Here is a 15,383-nt window from a genome sequence, read left to right as displayed (position 1 = left end):
ATCCAACAAACATTTGAGGAAAATGGTACTCATACCAGGTTTAATGACAGGGAAGAACCTCAAGCTAAGGAAGGAAAGAACTCCTACAGTCCCGAAGATATTCATGAATATTGAATTCAAAAGGAGATATGGTAGCAAAATTCTTGAAAAACCAACAGTCAAAGAAGACATTGTACACGGGTGAGCTTAGAATTATCTTCTACAATAAGTACCTGAGAATTTTTTTTTGAATAATACTCACTGCGTTAGTCTTTCTCATTACGACTGAAATTTGTATTATTTCGACAATTTTACTCTTCAGTTTGTTAAGTACATCTTATTTTCCTGATGTGATATAGCAACTAGGATTGACTCATATTTATTCCATGCTATACATTGACTATGACTAACTGAATTATTTAATCAAAAGTGACAAACACAATCACTTATTCGTCTAGTCTTCATCAACACACTTAATTCTGGTGGAGTTTTGTTCTCTGAGCTGGATGGTTTGGTCGTGGAGCTTTCATAGTTCTTCTGAACGACATCATCAGCACAAACTTCAGATAGAAGTGAAGTGTTCGAATTTTTCCATGTGTTCCACAGCTTGTTCTGTGCACCTCGATGTTGATTGGTTCTTATTGACCTTAAATTTATCATTGTTCACTTCTTTGTCTTGGTTGTGTCTCCCATTGGTTTGATTTTTGTTCCTATATTTCTGCACGATTTTCCTGATTGGTTGATAAATTGGATTGATTGAAGTTTGTGCTGATGATGTCGTTCAGAAGAACGATGAAAGCTCCACGACCAAACCATCCAGCTCAGAGAGCAAAACTTCACCAAAATCATCCACCTGAGCTACAAATCTTCTCCACACTTAATTTTAAAAATTATTAATAAGACATGTAAACATAAGTTTCTTTTTAATCCTGTTCATATTTATCACGTGAACAGATGGAGATGAGGTCACTTTTTGCATATATAATTCTCCCGTTACAGTTATTGAATACCATTCTGAATAATTATTAACATTATGTAACTAATATTCCACACTAGAAAACGTGTGATAAATTCGTTATTGACACAATACTTCCCATCTTACTATGAACTATTATATATAAAAAATTATCTTTATTATTATTATTATTGAATAAGAAAAAGAGAATTCAGCGAAGAAAGTTTTCTTTTCGACGAAATCATTTACTTAACCTGTACATCCGTATTATATAGTTAGATGGAAAATGTATGTCTATAGAAGGATAGAATGGATTGTATCACAAAAATGGATTCGACAATAAATAACAAATGAGGATAACATACTAATCAAGGGGTAAGGAAGAACAAAATTTAAAGGTCAGATAATAGTCCAATTGACAATTATTATTATGATTATTATTATTATAAGTACGATTGTACAATTTCAACAGTATATGATACTAATCCCAAAGTAATAATTTCTTCGTTGAACTGTCACTTTTTTTCTCTTTGCTCAATAACTCAAAAGATTATTCACACAGTTTTAAGATTGAAAAAAATTCTGTATTAAAAAAAACAATAAAAACCTTTCAATGAAAGAAATTTTCTTTTTGACGATATTATTTTCTGAAACTGTACAAATTTATTTCTAGGTAGGTTTTTTTTACAGGTAGTAATCTATCGTAAGGTAGGGGAGTGTCGAACAATTATCTAAGATAGTAAGGTTATTTATACTGTATTATACATGGAACATGATAGGCGTCAGTCAGTCAGCTACAATGTAGGAACAGACACATACATACATCGGTCCAGGTTGCCATACCTCGTTAGCACAAGATGTACATCGGATTCATAGAAGTAGTTAATTCAATGGTGGTAATATACATAAAAGATTACATATAAGGATATAGAATTGAAGAAATAATGAGTACGTAGAAAGAAAGTTATGAAGCAATTTTAATCTCATAGTTTAAGGGAAGACAGAGAGTGTATACACCGACGCCATTGTGATCGATTCTGAGCCATGTCACCCACAGTCTCCAACCATTGGTTACGATGGTCACGCAGACCACAACCAAGTAGTCTGCATCTACCAACATGTCTCGGACTACAAGTTAGTGACTTTAAGCACTGATGCCACGTTTTGGTTTGGCCACCCCTAACTTTATTCCAACCATACCGAACACCGGTTAGCATTGCGCGTCGTGGTAATCGGTGGTGGGGCATGCGTAATACGTGGTCTAACCATCTCAGTCAATGGAGATTCACAACCTCATCGACTGATTTACCATCCTTCCCTAATACCCTACATCTAACCTCACTATTACTTACCCGGTAACCCCAGCAGACGCCAGCAATATTTCTAAGGCATCTGTGGTCAAATACTAGTAGCTTACGAGTGTCTTCTACTCTTAATGGCCATGTTTCGCTGCCGTAAATTAAAACAGAACGAACCGCCGCGCAGTATACTCGTCCTTTTATTGATAGAACATGATAGATGTACTCGGTTACGAGTTATACACTTGTTCAAATCGATGTAGATGAAATAGCAAGATTCAAAACTGCAACTTACTAATTGCAAATTATCGTAAAACCCAACCACTAGACAGTAGTAGCTCTCTTTACACTTTTAATTATATATATATATATATATATATATATATATATATATATATATATATATATATGGTATGTTCTGTTTTTCTATTAAATAGACCAAATCTAAATGCTCACTATACACAATATTTATACGGTTGAGTTTTTCAGATAAATATTGTGCAAGAAGTAAATGACAATTAATGTGGTGGTTATTTCTATACACTGAATAATAATAATAATAATAATAATAATAATAATAATAATAATAATAATAATAATAATAATAATAATAATAATAATAATAATAATTGAAAATTGGATGTATTATATATATATATATATATATATATATATATACGCATACAACGCGTTGAATTGGAAAACGATAAATTAATCCATTGTACAATTGATAATCTTCAATAGGAATTATCAAGTTAAAATTTAGATGATAATGATGAAAGGAAGAATATATGATAGGGTTTCCCATATTGAAACATTCGATGTTGAATCAATTATTTGCAGGATCTAATACCATACGGATATTTCTAATGCAGTTCAATTAGATGAATAGTATTGTCAAACTGTACAAAGTGTTGAACTTTAAGCCGAATAGATAATTGTGTACTTTGATAAACAAGTTACAACGTATTTAATTTATTTATTAATAAAGTGTAAATATCGACAGTATATTGCATTTAATCACATTTAATTGGTGAATTCCAAAACCAGTAGAATTCATGTTTTTAAATAAACCAAGAACAAATATTGATGCAGAATAATATGCATTCATTACATTTCGTGGTTCCTCGTCAGCTTCTAAAGCCGACAAGTTCTCTTTTCTCAGTAGCTCCAACTGCATTTACCAATTTACATGTACGTGCCAAAGCACATACATTGGAAGAGTCGAGAGGAGATTACATGTTCGCATTTCTGAGCATGTTCCAAAGAAATTGAGGCTGCGATGAACTAGGGCTCTCAACAGTGCAATAGCTTGGTATTTACTTGACATCGGACATACCATTGACATCTCTCATGTTTTTAAAATTATTAGCAGACAAAGAAGTATGGCTGCTCTGTGTTTTGATGAAGCGATCACGATAAAAAAAAAAAACTTAAAGAGGATCTATGTATTCAAAACGAGACAGTAATAAACTTATTACTACCTTGGTAATCCATTTTTTTTGTGTTTACTGCTTTTTCTTTGTTTTTGCCTATTAGTTTTATTTTGTTAATCTTTAGTTTGTGTTATATTCCCCCCCCCCATTACCCTATCATTTACACATCGCCGCTCACTTGATTCTCTTAAATTATGTGGACACTTCAAATGCTATTCAATTATTACGTAACCAATCTTATCAGTTTTTAATTCCATGAATCCTTTATTACCTCTAAAATTACCACACAATTTATCTTATCTGTCTCTGAACTCCACCACTTGATTCTAACACCTAATAACCTCTGACCTGTTCTTGCATATATATATAGTTATCATTGATAACCTTTGTCGTTCCAATCCTTTACATTCACTTATGACAGTTGTTTCATACTATTTCTTATCTCAATGTGAAATTCTAATACATATCAGTGGTTGTAAGCAGCTGATGAGAAACCACGAAATATAATGAATTTATATTATTCTGCATCAATATTTGTTCTGGCTTTATTTAAATTCATAAAGGGAACTAATTTCATGAAAATTTATGTTTACTTTTTTTTAATCCCAAATATAATCAACGAATAAATGTCGGTCATTTAAGAGGTCAGAATTCTAATATAGAATGTGATTAATTAGTCATTCAACACTGAATAACAATAACATGAGGGAAAATTTTGCAAACCTACACAAATATGATTAAGTGCATGACTATCAAGTATACGATAGACAGAGATTCCAAAATAAACACATATCAAATCGACTAAACACTTACAACTAATAAACTCTCAGTTCGTGGTTGCGGAGAAGATCGAATTTCAATATAAGACAAATTCGCCGACGAAGTAACAGTACCAGCACCAACAGTAGTAGTCGTCGTAATCAATGAACCACTATTATTGGAAGATAATGAACGATTATTAATTTGTAGTTCGGAATTAATTTTCTGTTGGGACATGGATATTGGGCTGTAAGCAACTTCTGTCAAAACAGGTGAACCATACTGAAAATTGTGCGTTTGACTAGAAGATGCCATACAACATGATGCTCTTGGTGAAATCACCTGACTGTGGAACGATGATGGTGGTGGTGAGATTCCAGAGATTGACTGTTGCTGTGGCTTATCTCCAACTTTCGACTGACATAATGATGGTGGTAATATGCATAGATCAGCTTCTTCAGACAATAACCATTCAAGCATACAACACTGTGAATTAGTTGATACTCGCGGTAAATTACCAGTAGATGATGTGTATGGAGTTTCACTAGAAAGACTATTATTAAAGTTGTTGTTATTATTATTAAGTGATTGTGAAACAATCCGTTCATCTGTCTGTTTTATGCATGACGTCAATGGTGAATCACTCACAGTTTCATTACAAGATGCAGATATTTCCTGAACCTTTTAGCAAAACAGTGGATAGAAACAAGAAACTGTGATAAATACTTACACAATAAGAGTAGACAAAGAACAATCAACTCCATGCTAAAATGTTGATCATGTTCGAAACCTTTTTATCATGTTCAAAATTAGTCGTAAGACTTAACAGAAAAATTACCCCCACAATAAAATACATAGAAATAAGTGAAAATAGAAGGTGAGTGACGAGCGAATTGATCCGATCCACATCACTAAAAATTTATGCAAAACACTATTTCATGGATCAAATTCTATGACATTATCTAATTACATTTTCATTAAAATCAAGTCACGAAGGCACTTACAAAGAAATATGCTATCAATATTTAAAACATAAGACAAAATTATCTGGATTGCTAACAATTTTTAGAACTATGTAGACTGATTTCAACTACTGCAGTTTAAACAAACTAATATGAGCAAAAACTTAAACAACACTTATCATAATAAGAATTCTACACACTAAATTCAACACAGTTAAAACGTTTTTCGAGGACTTAGATGGTTGAAAGTAGTGGGAAGGTAACTATCCATGGCCAATGGTGTTGGGACTCGTTAACAAGGTGTACCTACAAACTTGGGGAAACTGATGCTTCTGTCCTGATGACCATTTTTAACTACTACGCACGCGTTTTTGAACTAACCTGATCACTGTCTATGTTACAACTTGGTCAATAGAATTTGACTATCACTAAAAAAGTAGACAAACACGATATTTGGTCGATATAATTTAGTGATCAACCGATTGTGACGATTTTTAAAGAAATCAAATTGAATCAAGCATAACAATTACAACCAACTTACCGTATTCCCTGTGTCACTTACTTTAGATGAAGTTACACAAGTCGCAGTAACATTAGGACATAATGCACCTGAATTACTTTCTACAATATTGGTTTCATTGCGAAACAGTTTGTCTGTTATTTCAGATGAAAACATTTCAATGGTAGACGATTTTGCATCACTGCTACCAACACTAGCGCACAGTGACTTAGTACATGGTATTGTTGACAGAATAAAAGGACTAGTAAAAGAAGCATTCGTTCCTTCAATGACGTTGATGCCAGAATTGGAAGCTGTTTTTTTTTCTTTGGAGTAATAAAAAAGCAAAACAAAACAAGAAAACAATCATCAAGTAAATCATCACCACAAATAGGTGTCTATTTAGGTGAAAATTATCAAACTGACTAAGAGTAATAGGCTTGTCGCCCGTGTACCCCTGATGATACCGTAGGTGCGAACTGTTGGAAACTCTCCAGACTTGTGAGGAAGTGACTCGGTGGTTAGAGAATTCGACTAGTATACACAGAACCGCATGTCCAAATCCCACTATATCTGCTGTGGTTTAGTCAACCGGATAGTATTACCAAAATGAGATCAAGGTGGTCAGTAATAACACAATTCGGTGTGGTTGGTTGGGAATTTCAATTAATGACAATTAGATTTTATTTCGGGATGATTTATTGAATCGACCAAAAATATTAATATTAAAAGTATTTTTCTAGGTTTACCACATAGAGAAAAGTCAAATAGTTAAACCTTATACTACTTGCTTCTTGAAATTGATGATACAAACATTTGTTAACTATTTGACAATTTCCAATATTATGCGAAATATTTCTGCCAAGTTAAAGATCTATACCACTGGCTAACTATCAGCCTATGTAGGGTGGACTAACCATTTATAATACTTATTCTTTATATTGAAAAGAAACAGCATTTGTAAGTACAATACCAAGGAGAATAGAAACGATGCCATAGAATAAACGGTAGGCAATCTAAAAATCTCGAAACGCCAGTGAAATAAACCTCTAATGAGATTTATTCTAATACACACTGATCCTTAATAAAAATGGAGATTGTTGTGGGTGAGCGAATATTGAAGAAAATTTAGTTTTTGGTAATGATCTACTGTTTATTATCATCGATATTTTTAATTAATAGTTAGTAGATAACTGTATTATTGTATTTATATATTCCCTTTACTGTGAGCTGCCTATAGACCTACTAACTATTGTCATACGTTTTATTATTTCCTTAATTATTACTGACTAATTACGTATTGTTAGCTTCGTTCATTGCCGTTTATGGCATGATTGTATGGAAAGTATGATCCCTTATGTGGGGTGCGCTGAGGCCCAAGAAAAGTCGATGTAGGAGGAATAATAGGAATTTAAGAGGGAGGTTGATTATGAATACAGTGGTCTTGAGTGCTGTTAGAGTTATGAGGGCGGTTATCAATTCCCGGTTGCCCACACCGTGGAAGGGTTCTTCTGGAGGTACCTGAAAAGGAAATTGGATTAGAGGTGGTCTTAGTGACCTGAGAGCGTAACCGCAGTGCCCAAGAAACAACTGTTTGTGGTCGGTCACACACCTTTTTATGAGTAATTTCGTGTTAACTCTGTACTTGTTGAGACCTTACGGTCGGAAACGGATATTCATGGGATAAAGTGAGGTGTGCACTTTTAGGGTCGACCTTTTTTAACCACACCTCTCCTTGTGGGAAGGCAGCATCGTTGTCATGCTGATTGTCTGAAGGAAACACCCTACTGCTGTCACACCTCTGCACAGTCAACAGTACGACTTCGCCTTCAGACCTTCAGTTTGTTGCTTTTAGTCTTACCGCTCTTCAAGCGACCTGTCTGACATGGTAGGATCTTGAGAAACGGTTGTTCCAGCCAGTATAGCTCGATTGCTTCATCACGATAGGCAAGCCCGACCACCACGTCAAGGTAGGAACAACTGTCGGGCTGAGGCCCAATAATTCATACATATAGGCTGGGTGGTTAAAATATGAGAACAGAAGGTAAGCTGCTAGTTTATTATTTCGAATTAATGGACCAATAGGAGTGATGTTTACTTTAGCTCAAGGTTATTCGTATCAATTAGAACGTATTATTGATCAAGTCTTAGGACGCTAGACTATAAACGTAGTAGCATACGCGGGGTAGAAAGAAAATTTAATCGAAATTTATTGGCGAGTTGAGTAAGTAAAAGGGAATAGCAACTTAAATATGACAGAAACAAGGACGCCCATTAGAAAGCAGCGATACTCAACATATAAATAGTATGATGGAGATATTCAATCCATTAATTAGTCATAAGTAATGATGTAAGACCTGGGATATGAATGTATATAGGTTCAAGTTACAACACCCATGTACTAAGTACGGAATTTCATATTCGACTTTAAGTCCAAACTTACTTGCATGTAACGGCTAGAATGATGCCAAAGTACATGAAGTGTGATTCAAACATAAGACATAATGGTAGCAAAACCTAAGTTTTATTTACCGGTAGGCAATATTGTTTAATTTCATTGATCTCATTAAATCTAGTATTTTTACATGATGTAGCTGCCGATAACGAATGAGATATTTCATGTAGTATCACATATCACTAGTACATCTATGATATATGATTCATAAATACATGTAAAACAATCATTCTTATACTGAATTTCTTTTCTTTTCTTGAAATAATAATAATTCGAAATAAAATGTATCAATGAACTCACCATTTTCATCATAGTCCAACGTTGATAATCCCAACTGTTGATTATTGTCCGATTGAAGCATTACAATATCATCTGTTTTAAAACATGAATCTATTTCTGACCGAGGTTCAGGTAAATTATCTGTGATAAATGCTTTAGGCCCAAGATACTGTCTAACAATTTGTCGAACTCGACGAGCAAAATTTTCACGTACGACATTTGACACATTATGCGATGAAGAATTCGGAATTTCAGCAGTAGTAGTAACTGGTATTGTGGAAACTGACGATTTCAGAGACATTTCTGAATCACATTTAATAAGCCTATTCATTTCCTGCCATATTTGACGAATTTCTTGTATTGCTTGGGGTGGTAAAAGATGTTGCAGCATTAAAATCCTAAAAACCAGCAAAGAGAAAGCAATACATAAACATAATTAATGATTTGCTTTTAATAATCAAATTTATACGTGAAGATATGTGAATACAATGAAGGCATTACTTTAACACATTGTTCAACAGATCAGAAGAGTCGAATTTATGCATATGCTTTTTTTAATACAAATGGAGAGTGTTAGAAAAATCTTGAATTATCTCATTTTTGTTAATAAATTCTGATTGTTTTTTCGAATCCATATTTTTGTATTACTTTCGCTATTTTTTTCGATTCGTTAATACCATTGGTTTTACCGTTCGAAGACTGGTGTTAATGAGTTATGTATCAGTTACCGTATTGTCGAGTTCACATTGGTTCCCGTGAATTTTATAATAATCTTGATCATTTTTAATTTAGATGTAATGTAAACCCAACTGTCAGATCCAACAAAGAGCAATGAAAAAAGTAGTCTTCAGGAATAATTAATTAATTTTACCGTTAAGTTACAGTATTGTAGACGAAAACATTCCCTCGAAGAATAATATGAAAACCTATTCCTGACATGAGCAAATATCATTTGTGATCAGTCAGTCATTAACAACGTAGGACTTGACACCAGCATACATCGGTTGAAGTTGTCATACCTCGCATCAGAGCGGCTAGACGATATTAAACAAGACAAGAATATAGAAAGGTAAATAATGTGGGAAACGACAAAAATTTAAACGTGAAAAAACTTAAGGAAGATAAGGTCAAAATATGAAAATTTAGCGATGATACTTTAACTCAAGATTCGAGAGAATATAATAAGTGAATGTAACTGTCACTGTGACCTATTTTTCTCTGTTTCATATATCTCAAAATAACTGATTATGAGTACAACGAAACAGATACATTAACTTGGTCGATGAACGCTTGTAGACCAATAGGTGGACTTACATTATTTATCTAGTTCTCTGCTCACAACTACAAAATAACTCACTCAGTGATCCCACTATATATTCAGAATTCTTTGATGGTACCTATCATCAAAATACTTGCAGTTTATAGCTTTCTATTACGGTTAATATTAATTCCCTTTTGTCTGTTCCTCAACTTGCTAATTTTCAACCTCGAGTTCATGTAACATTTAACAATTTATACTGTTTTGAGTTGTATGTGACTGATTGATTGAAACTGTATACATAAACATATAGATGAAAGTGTTCTCAGACCTCAGAACAATAGTATCAATTGTAAATATAACACATACTTAACATTATCAGTATGTAGAAAAAATTATCAACAAACAGATGTAAAACAAGAGGGAAGATAACAAAACAAACAGGAGTAAGGAAAGACTGGGGAAAAACATAAAGCATAAAAACAGAAGAAAAACAGGAATAACGAAGATTTGATTCAGCTAACTGTATGACTCCTTTATTTTGTCATTTATAGTAAATTCCCGGATAATAGCAAAAAAATATGGGAAAATTTAATTGAAAAGGCAAATTCATTTAAATTCATCTCATCAGATACAGATTTGTGTAATTAACTTCAAAGCTACAAAGTGTAAGTGCTAATGATACTATGCAGTCGCTCAAATCGAAGTGGGTAGTGCAAAATAGGAACTTGTGACTTAGTGGTTGAAAATATAACGCCTTAACTACTTGGCCATCGTCCCATTTATACTAACAGCTGGAAATGATCCCAAAAGAACTGTTGACACAAATACAAAATGTCACCTAAAACGAAATAACTCATCAACGGGGATAATATCGCCCATAGGGTTAGAAAAATTTATTTATTTATTTTAACACATAGATATTGGTACAAGAAGGCACCAAATACATATGCGCCACACAAATCTCATTCGATATATGTGAGGGCTGTGATACTGCTCGGGTGCCCAAACCGAAGCAGGTGGTTATCTTAGGGGGCCACTCCTCGACCCTTTGACCTAAAGGTCTGACCCACAATGCAGTGGAGCATGGTGAGAAGATGCAGTCCCATGTAAACCGGTGACCAACAATTGGTTCATACGCCATTTGTCCCCTCAGGGTACTGGAGCCCATGTGCACCATTGGTTTTGGGTCCGGTTAAAGCCCTGGACATTCGCTTTTCATCCTCTCATTTTCGTAAAAAACACCCCCGCCACGAGAAGGCATTGAGTAGGACTTCCCTGGCAGAAGCTATATACACGTGGCCATGTGAGAGCATTTCGAGAGGGAGAGTGGAACTCTCCCCACTCTCGGTCGTACCAGGGCATTTGGGGGTATACTTTACCCGATACGTATGTGAGAAAAACCTTATCAATAAAATACATCTACTAATATACAGTATATGAAAACTGTTAGCGGGACATAGACTAGATTAAAGCATGCTCAATGCATGATTGCTTTGGTGCACGCTGATTGGCTAATTCTTATCCAATCAGCACTAGTCGATAGTTGGAGAATATTCTGGAATATTCTTATGTAAAAACTATAAATATACTGACGTTTTTCCCTATTGTGCTTCTGACTTGCTTCTTGCTTCCATCTAACCTTGTTATTTGGAATATAATCTCCTTCCTGTTCAACCGTGTTCTGATTTGGGGACTTGTCGAGTGAATCGGTGTCCAAGAATACTAAGCAATAGGAATAGCTGGGTCATAACCGTAAGAAAACAGAGTTATAACAAAAACCATAACTAAGTTGTTCAGTAAAATGATCTTACCATGTGGACTACTACTAATAATCTATCTATTTCACATAATAAACAAGTTGATCAACAACAAAAAAAAGAAACCATTAAACAATAAGTAAATTATTCTTCTTTTTTATTAAAAGTTACTAAATACTATACATTCAATCAATCTACAAGTAACAAGTAGAGAACTTAAGAAATAGGCATTATAAATATGACAGACATAGATATATAATTGTAAATGTAAAAAGTCTATAACCTATTCTCTGAAGGAGTAAATCACATTACGTTGCAAAAACTTTGAGAATTTAATTTTCTTATGCTCATTTGGATAGAATAAATAAATAGTATTACGATAACAAACTATTTAACCAATGTTCAATTTATTTATACATACATACATATATATAATTGAAAGAAAGCCATTAAGAATACAAATCTCAATTAGCATATACGTGACAAATTACTTTTTTTGTTGTTGCCAAGTTTACAATTTTACCAATAATATAATACATATATTATACCTTTTACACAATAATTACATAACTTGTAAATCAGAAAATTCACTAAATAAAAAATGATTGATCTCACAATTAACATGAGATAATTTCTATGGATGTATATTTGAAAATAAAGAAAATTTTCTAAAAAAAAAAAAAGATAACAACATATCAGATATCTATATTTGTCCTACATAACATTGAGGAATCAAAGAAAACAAAGAGAATCTATTTAAAGATTTGATTTTGTTTCTAGAGTGAAAAGAAAAAAACGTGTTGAAAGGTTGACATATTCCCGGTAGGATACTGAAAGATGATGAGCTGAAAGCAATTATGAAACAAATTTATCACCTTCAAATGTAAGTACAGGTTTGTGTATTGCATATTTTAAGATGAAATCGCGTTGCATGTGTGAAGATTAGTGATATTACCCTGAATGTTTGAATCTAAATATGCAGTGGCGCAGAACTTGAACGCACCAGTAAATCATGACTTATCATTTGAAAAACTCCTGAATGTTTGGTAAAAAAAATACCGACTATTCTTGCCAAAGTAAGAGTAACTTGGAAACAATGTACAAGATTCATTATATGTGAAAACTATATTTGAAATAATCTCAGCGATTGAAATTTAAATAATTCCAACGTTTTGACCTCTGAAGAAGTTCAGACAAGGTAGTTGGACGAAACGTTGGAATTATTTAAATTTCAATCGCTGAGATTATTTCAAATATAATTTTCACATATAATGACTTTTATTTACTCGGCGCCCAATTTCTGTCAAACGATTCGTTCTAATCTTGACGAATAATCGTATAAATGTACAAGATTTATAGTTAAGATGAATGTTTTTTTGATAATCTTGAGTTCTCTGTGGAGGACAATTTGATTACGAAGCTTTTTTTTGTTATTTTAGACATTATCACGGCTTGCACCAACTACAATTGTTATGGTTCGATATTTTCTTTTATATACACATATTTGATTATTCTTGATAAGAAGATATAATTTACTAAAAAGCTAACATCAGTTATATGGACATTTCTCGAAATTCGAATGTAAGTTGGTGGAAATTAGACGCCAAGTTATTAGATCACACAAAACATCACACATACTTAACAGGAACAAATGTAACATTGGAAAATTACTGAACGAGCATATGTAGTACGGAACTGTATTTTTTTCTTTACCTTATTTATCTTTCATAATTTTTATTATTTTCCTAACGAAAATCTACCCAGGTGGTTGGGAGAAACGTTGGAACCGCTCAAATTATTAACACAAACATGATTTGACATCATTGATGTTATAAAGTGTTGGGGTGATCCAGAAAATTGCTTGCAAAAGACAAGCAAGCATCAGGAAACATTAAGAAGCGTTTCATCCAATCAGCGTTCACTTGAAGCTTTTGCCAAAAATATTAAGGAAGCGAAACGTCACATGCAGAGGCTCTGATTGGTTGGCTGCTACACTGCTACTTTGTTTAGTAGCATTCCAGAATCTCCTAGCAACCCAAGGACATTTAAAATATTATAAAAACCCTGTATTTTCTGTATTAAAATGAATTTTGGAGTAAACTACTTCTCGCATACTTTGAGTTTTCTCTCTCGTATTCAGGTCGCTGCATAGTTCTAGCTTGGGGGTTACGAGAATAGCTTAGGAGACGAATATAGCGTTCAATCCGCAAGACTTATCATAAAGAAATACGAAAAACTGTACAATGGAATAAAGTATTTTAAGTTTAAGCCCTAACCAATAAAATTTCAAACAAATAGTTCTTATCTAATAAATCCATATAACCAACAATTTGATCTATGACATGAACAGATTGTATTTTATGCCTTATCATGAACATGAAAAACAACAAATTTGCACACTTCATATAATTCAATCATTCACAACTATTTTCATACATGAATGTGTTAAACAATGGATGGTACTATCATCTATTGCATATACTTGTGTTCTTTTCACAATAGCCCTTAATAATTAACCGCATGATTTCATTAGATATGTTGCCTTTATCTTTCCCTATCTATCTATCGATACAGCAAAAATAAGTACATAAATCTCCATTGAAATCCCCTAATAAACAAAAAAAAACGCTCTTCATCGATTCGTATAATTCTATATCATGTGATAATATTATTCACAAGTCAATAAACAAAGACCACATGACTGTAATATCACATAGATTCATTGAATTCAGGAAGAAGAATATTTACCGGAATCTATAAATTGACGAACTAATAAAACAATAAAATAAACAAATAAGATAAGGATAGACAACACAAAATCCGATAGATATATGGTTGAAATACGATAGGTTACATATATATAAGTTTAAAATTGAATCGATTCTCCCTTTAATTTTATATGGTGAAATTACATGTAACAACTAGAGTAAATTTGTAGTTTTCAACTGTCAGTGTGTTCCAAGAGTGGAAAGTGTACATTAAACGGAGCTCAATAATCACATTAAAGTTAATATATATAAGGGGGGAAATTAAGGCATTAATGAAAGAAAGCTAGTAAATCTACTCATTACTATCCAATTATATAAATATCACGTTAAAATGGAGTTTCAATAATAATTAAAAATCGACTTATATGAACACTAATAAGATGATAAGCCACACATATATATGTTATCTGTTAGCAACACCAAATACATACATACACACTCAACAAGTATACTTCGAATAATGGAGTATAAAAATTTGATCTCTTGTGAAGACAAAAAATCAGTATAAACTGGTTAAATTACTTTCATAACAGATTACAATGTAAAATATACGGAATGCAAACTAACATGACAAATTTATTAGAAATTAGTGTGAAATAAATCACTGTACTCTTACCAAATAAACTCGAACTATCAAATCCTCCTATCCTATGAGCCATCTCTTAATTGACAAGGCTAATGACGCTGAACTTATACCACTTCGTTAACGTACTTATACTCTTCTTTACACTAGTGACTACAGACAACTAAATACAGATTTCATCCTTTAACTTGTCAGTAGTCGATGTTCTATCACAGGATCCTCTCGTCCACTTATTTACAATACGCAGATGCTATACTTCTCTTTGCTGATGACACACCACAAATCCACTTAACTTCAAACTATCATCAACCATCGTCCGTTAATGTCCCACACAAATTTTGGAAATTTCATTAATTTCAATCAACTTAAGTCACTTCTGCAGTAGGCCAGAT

At 33.1% G+C, this 15,383-nt stretch overlaps 1 protein-coding gene across 1 annotated transcript in view; it reads right to left on the bottom strand.

Annotated features, from left to right (window-relative positions):
* Positions 1 to 15,383, bottom strand: part of MS3_00010247 (uncharacterized protein) — a gene marked incomplete at both ends in the record, with an annotated part of 93,278 nt that overhangs the window by 54,274 nt on the left and 23,621 nt on the right. Inside the window, 3 exons of the mRNA XM_051218606.1 lie at positions 4,482 to 5,108; positions 5,952 to 6,214; positions 8,644 to 9,020. Coding sequence (XP_051075508.1) covers positions 4,482 to 5,108; positions 5,952 to 6,214; positions 8,644 to 9,020 — 1,267 coding nt within the window. The remainder of the gene's footprint in view (positions 1 to 4,481; positions 5,109 to 5,951; positions 6,215 to 8,643; positions 9,021 to 15,383) is intronic.

This window comes from Schistosoma haematobium, chromosome 1, assembly GCF_000699445.3.
Source record: "Schistosoma haematobium chromosome 1, whole genome shotgun sequence".
Taxonomy (NCBI): Eukaryota; Metazoa; Platyhelminthes; class Trematoda; order Strigeidida; family Schistosomatidae; genus Schistosoma; species Schistosoma haematobium.
The sequence above is the reverse complement of the archived record's forward strand: the minus strand, read 5'-3'. Positions and strand labels throughout refer to the sequence as shown.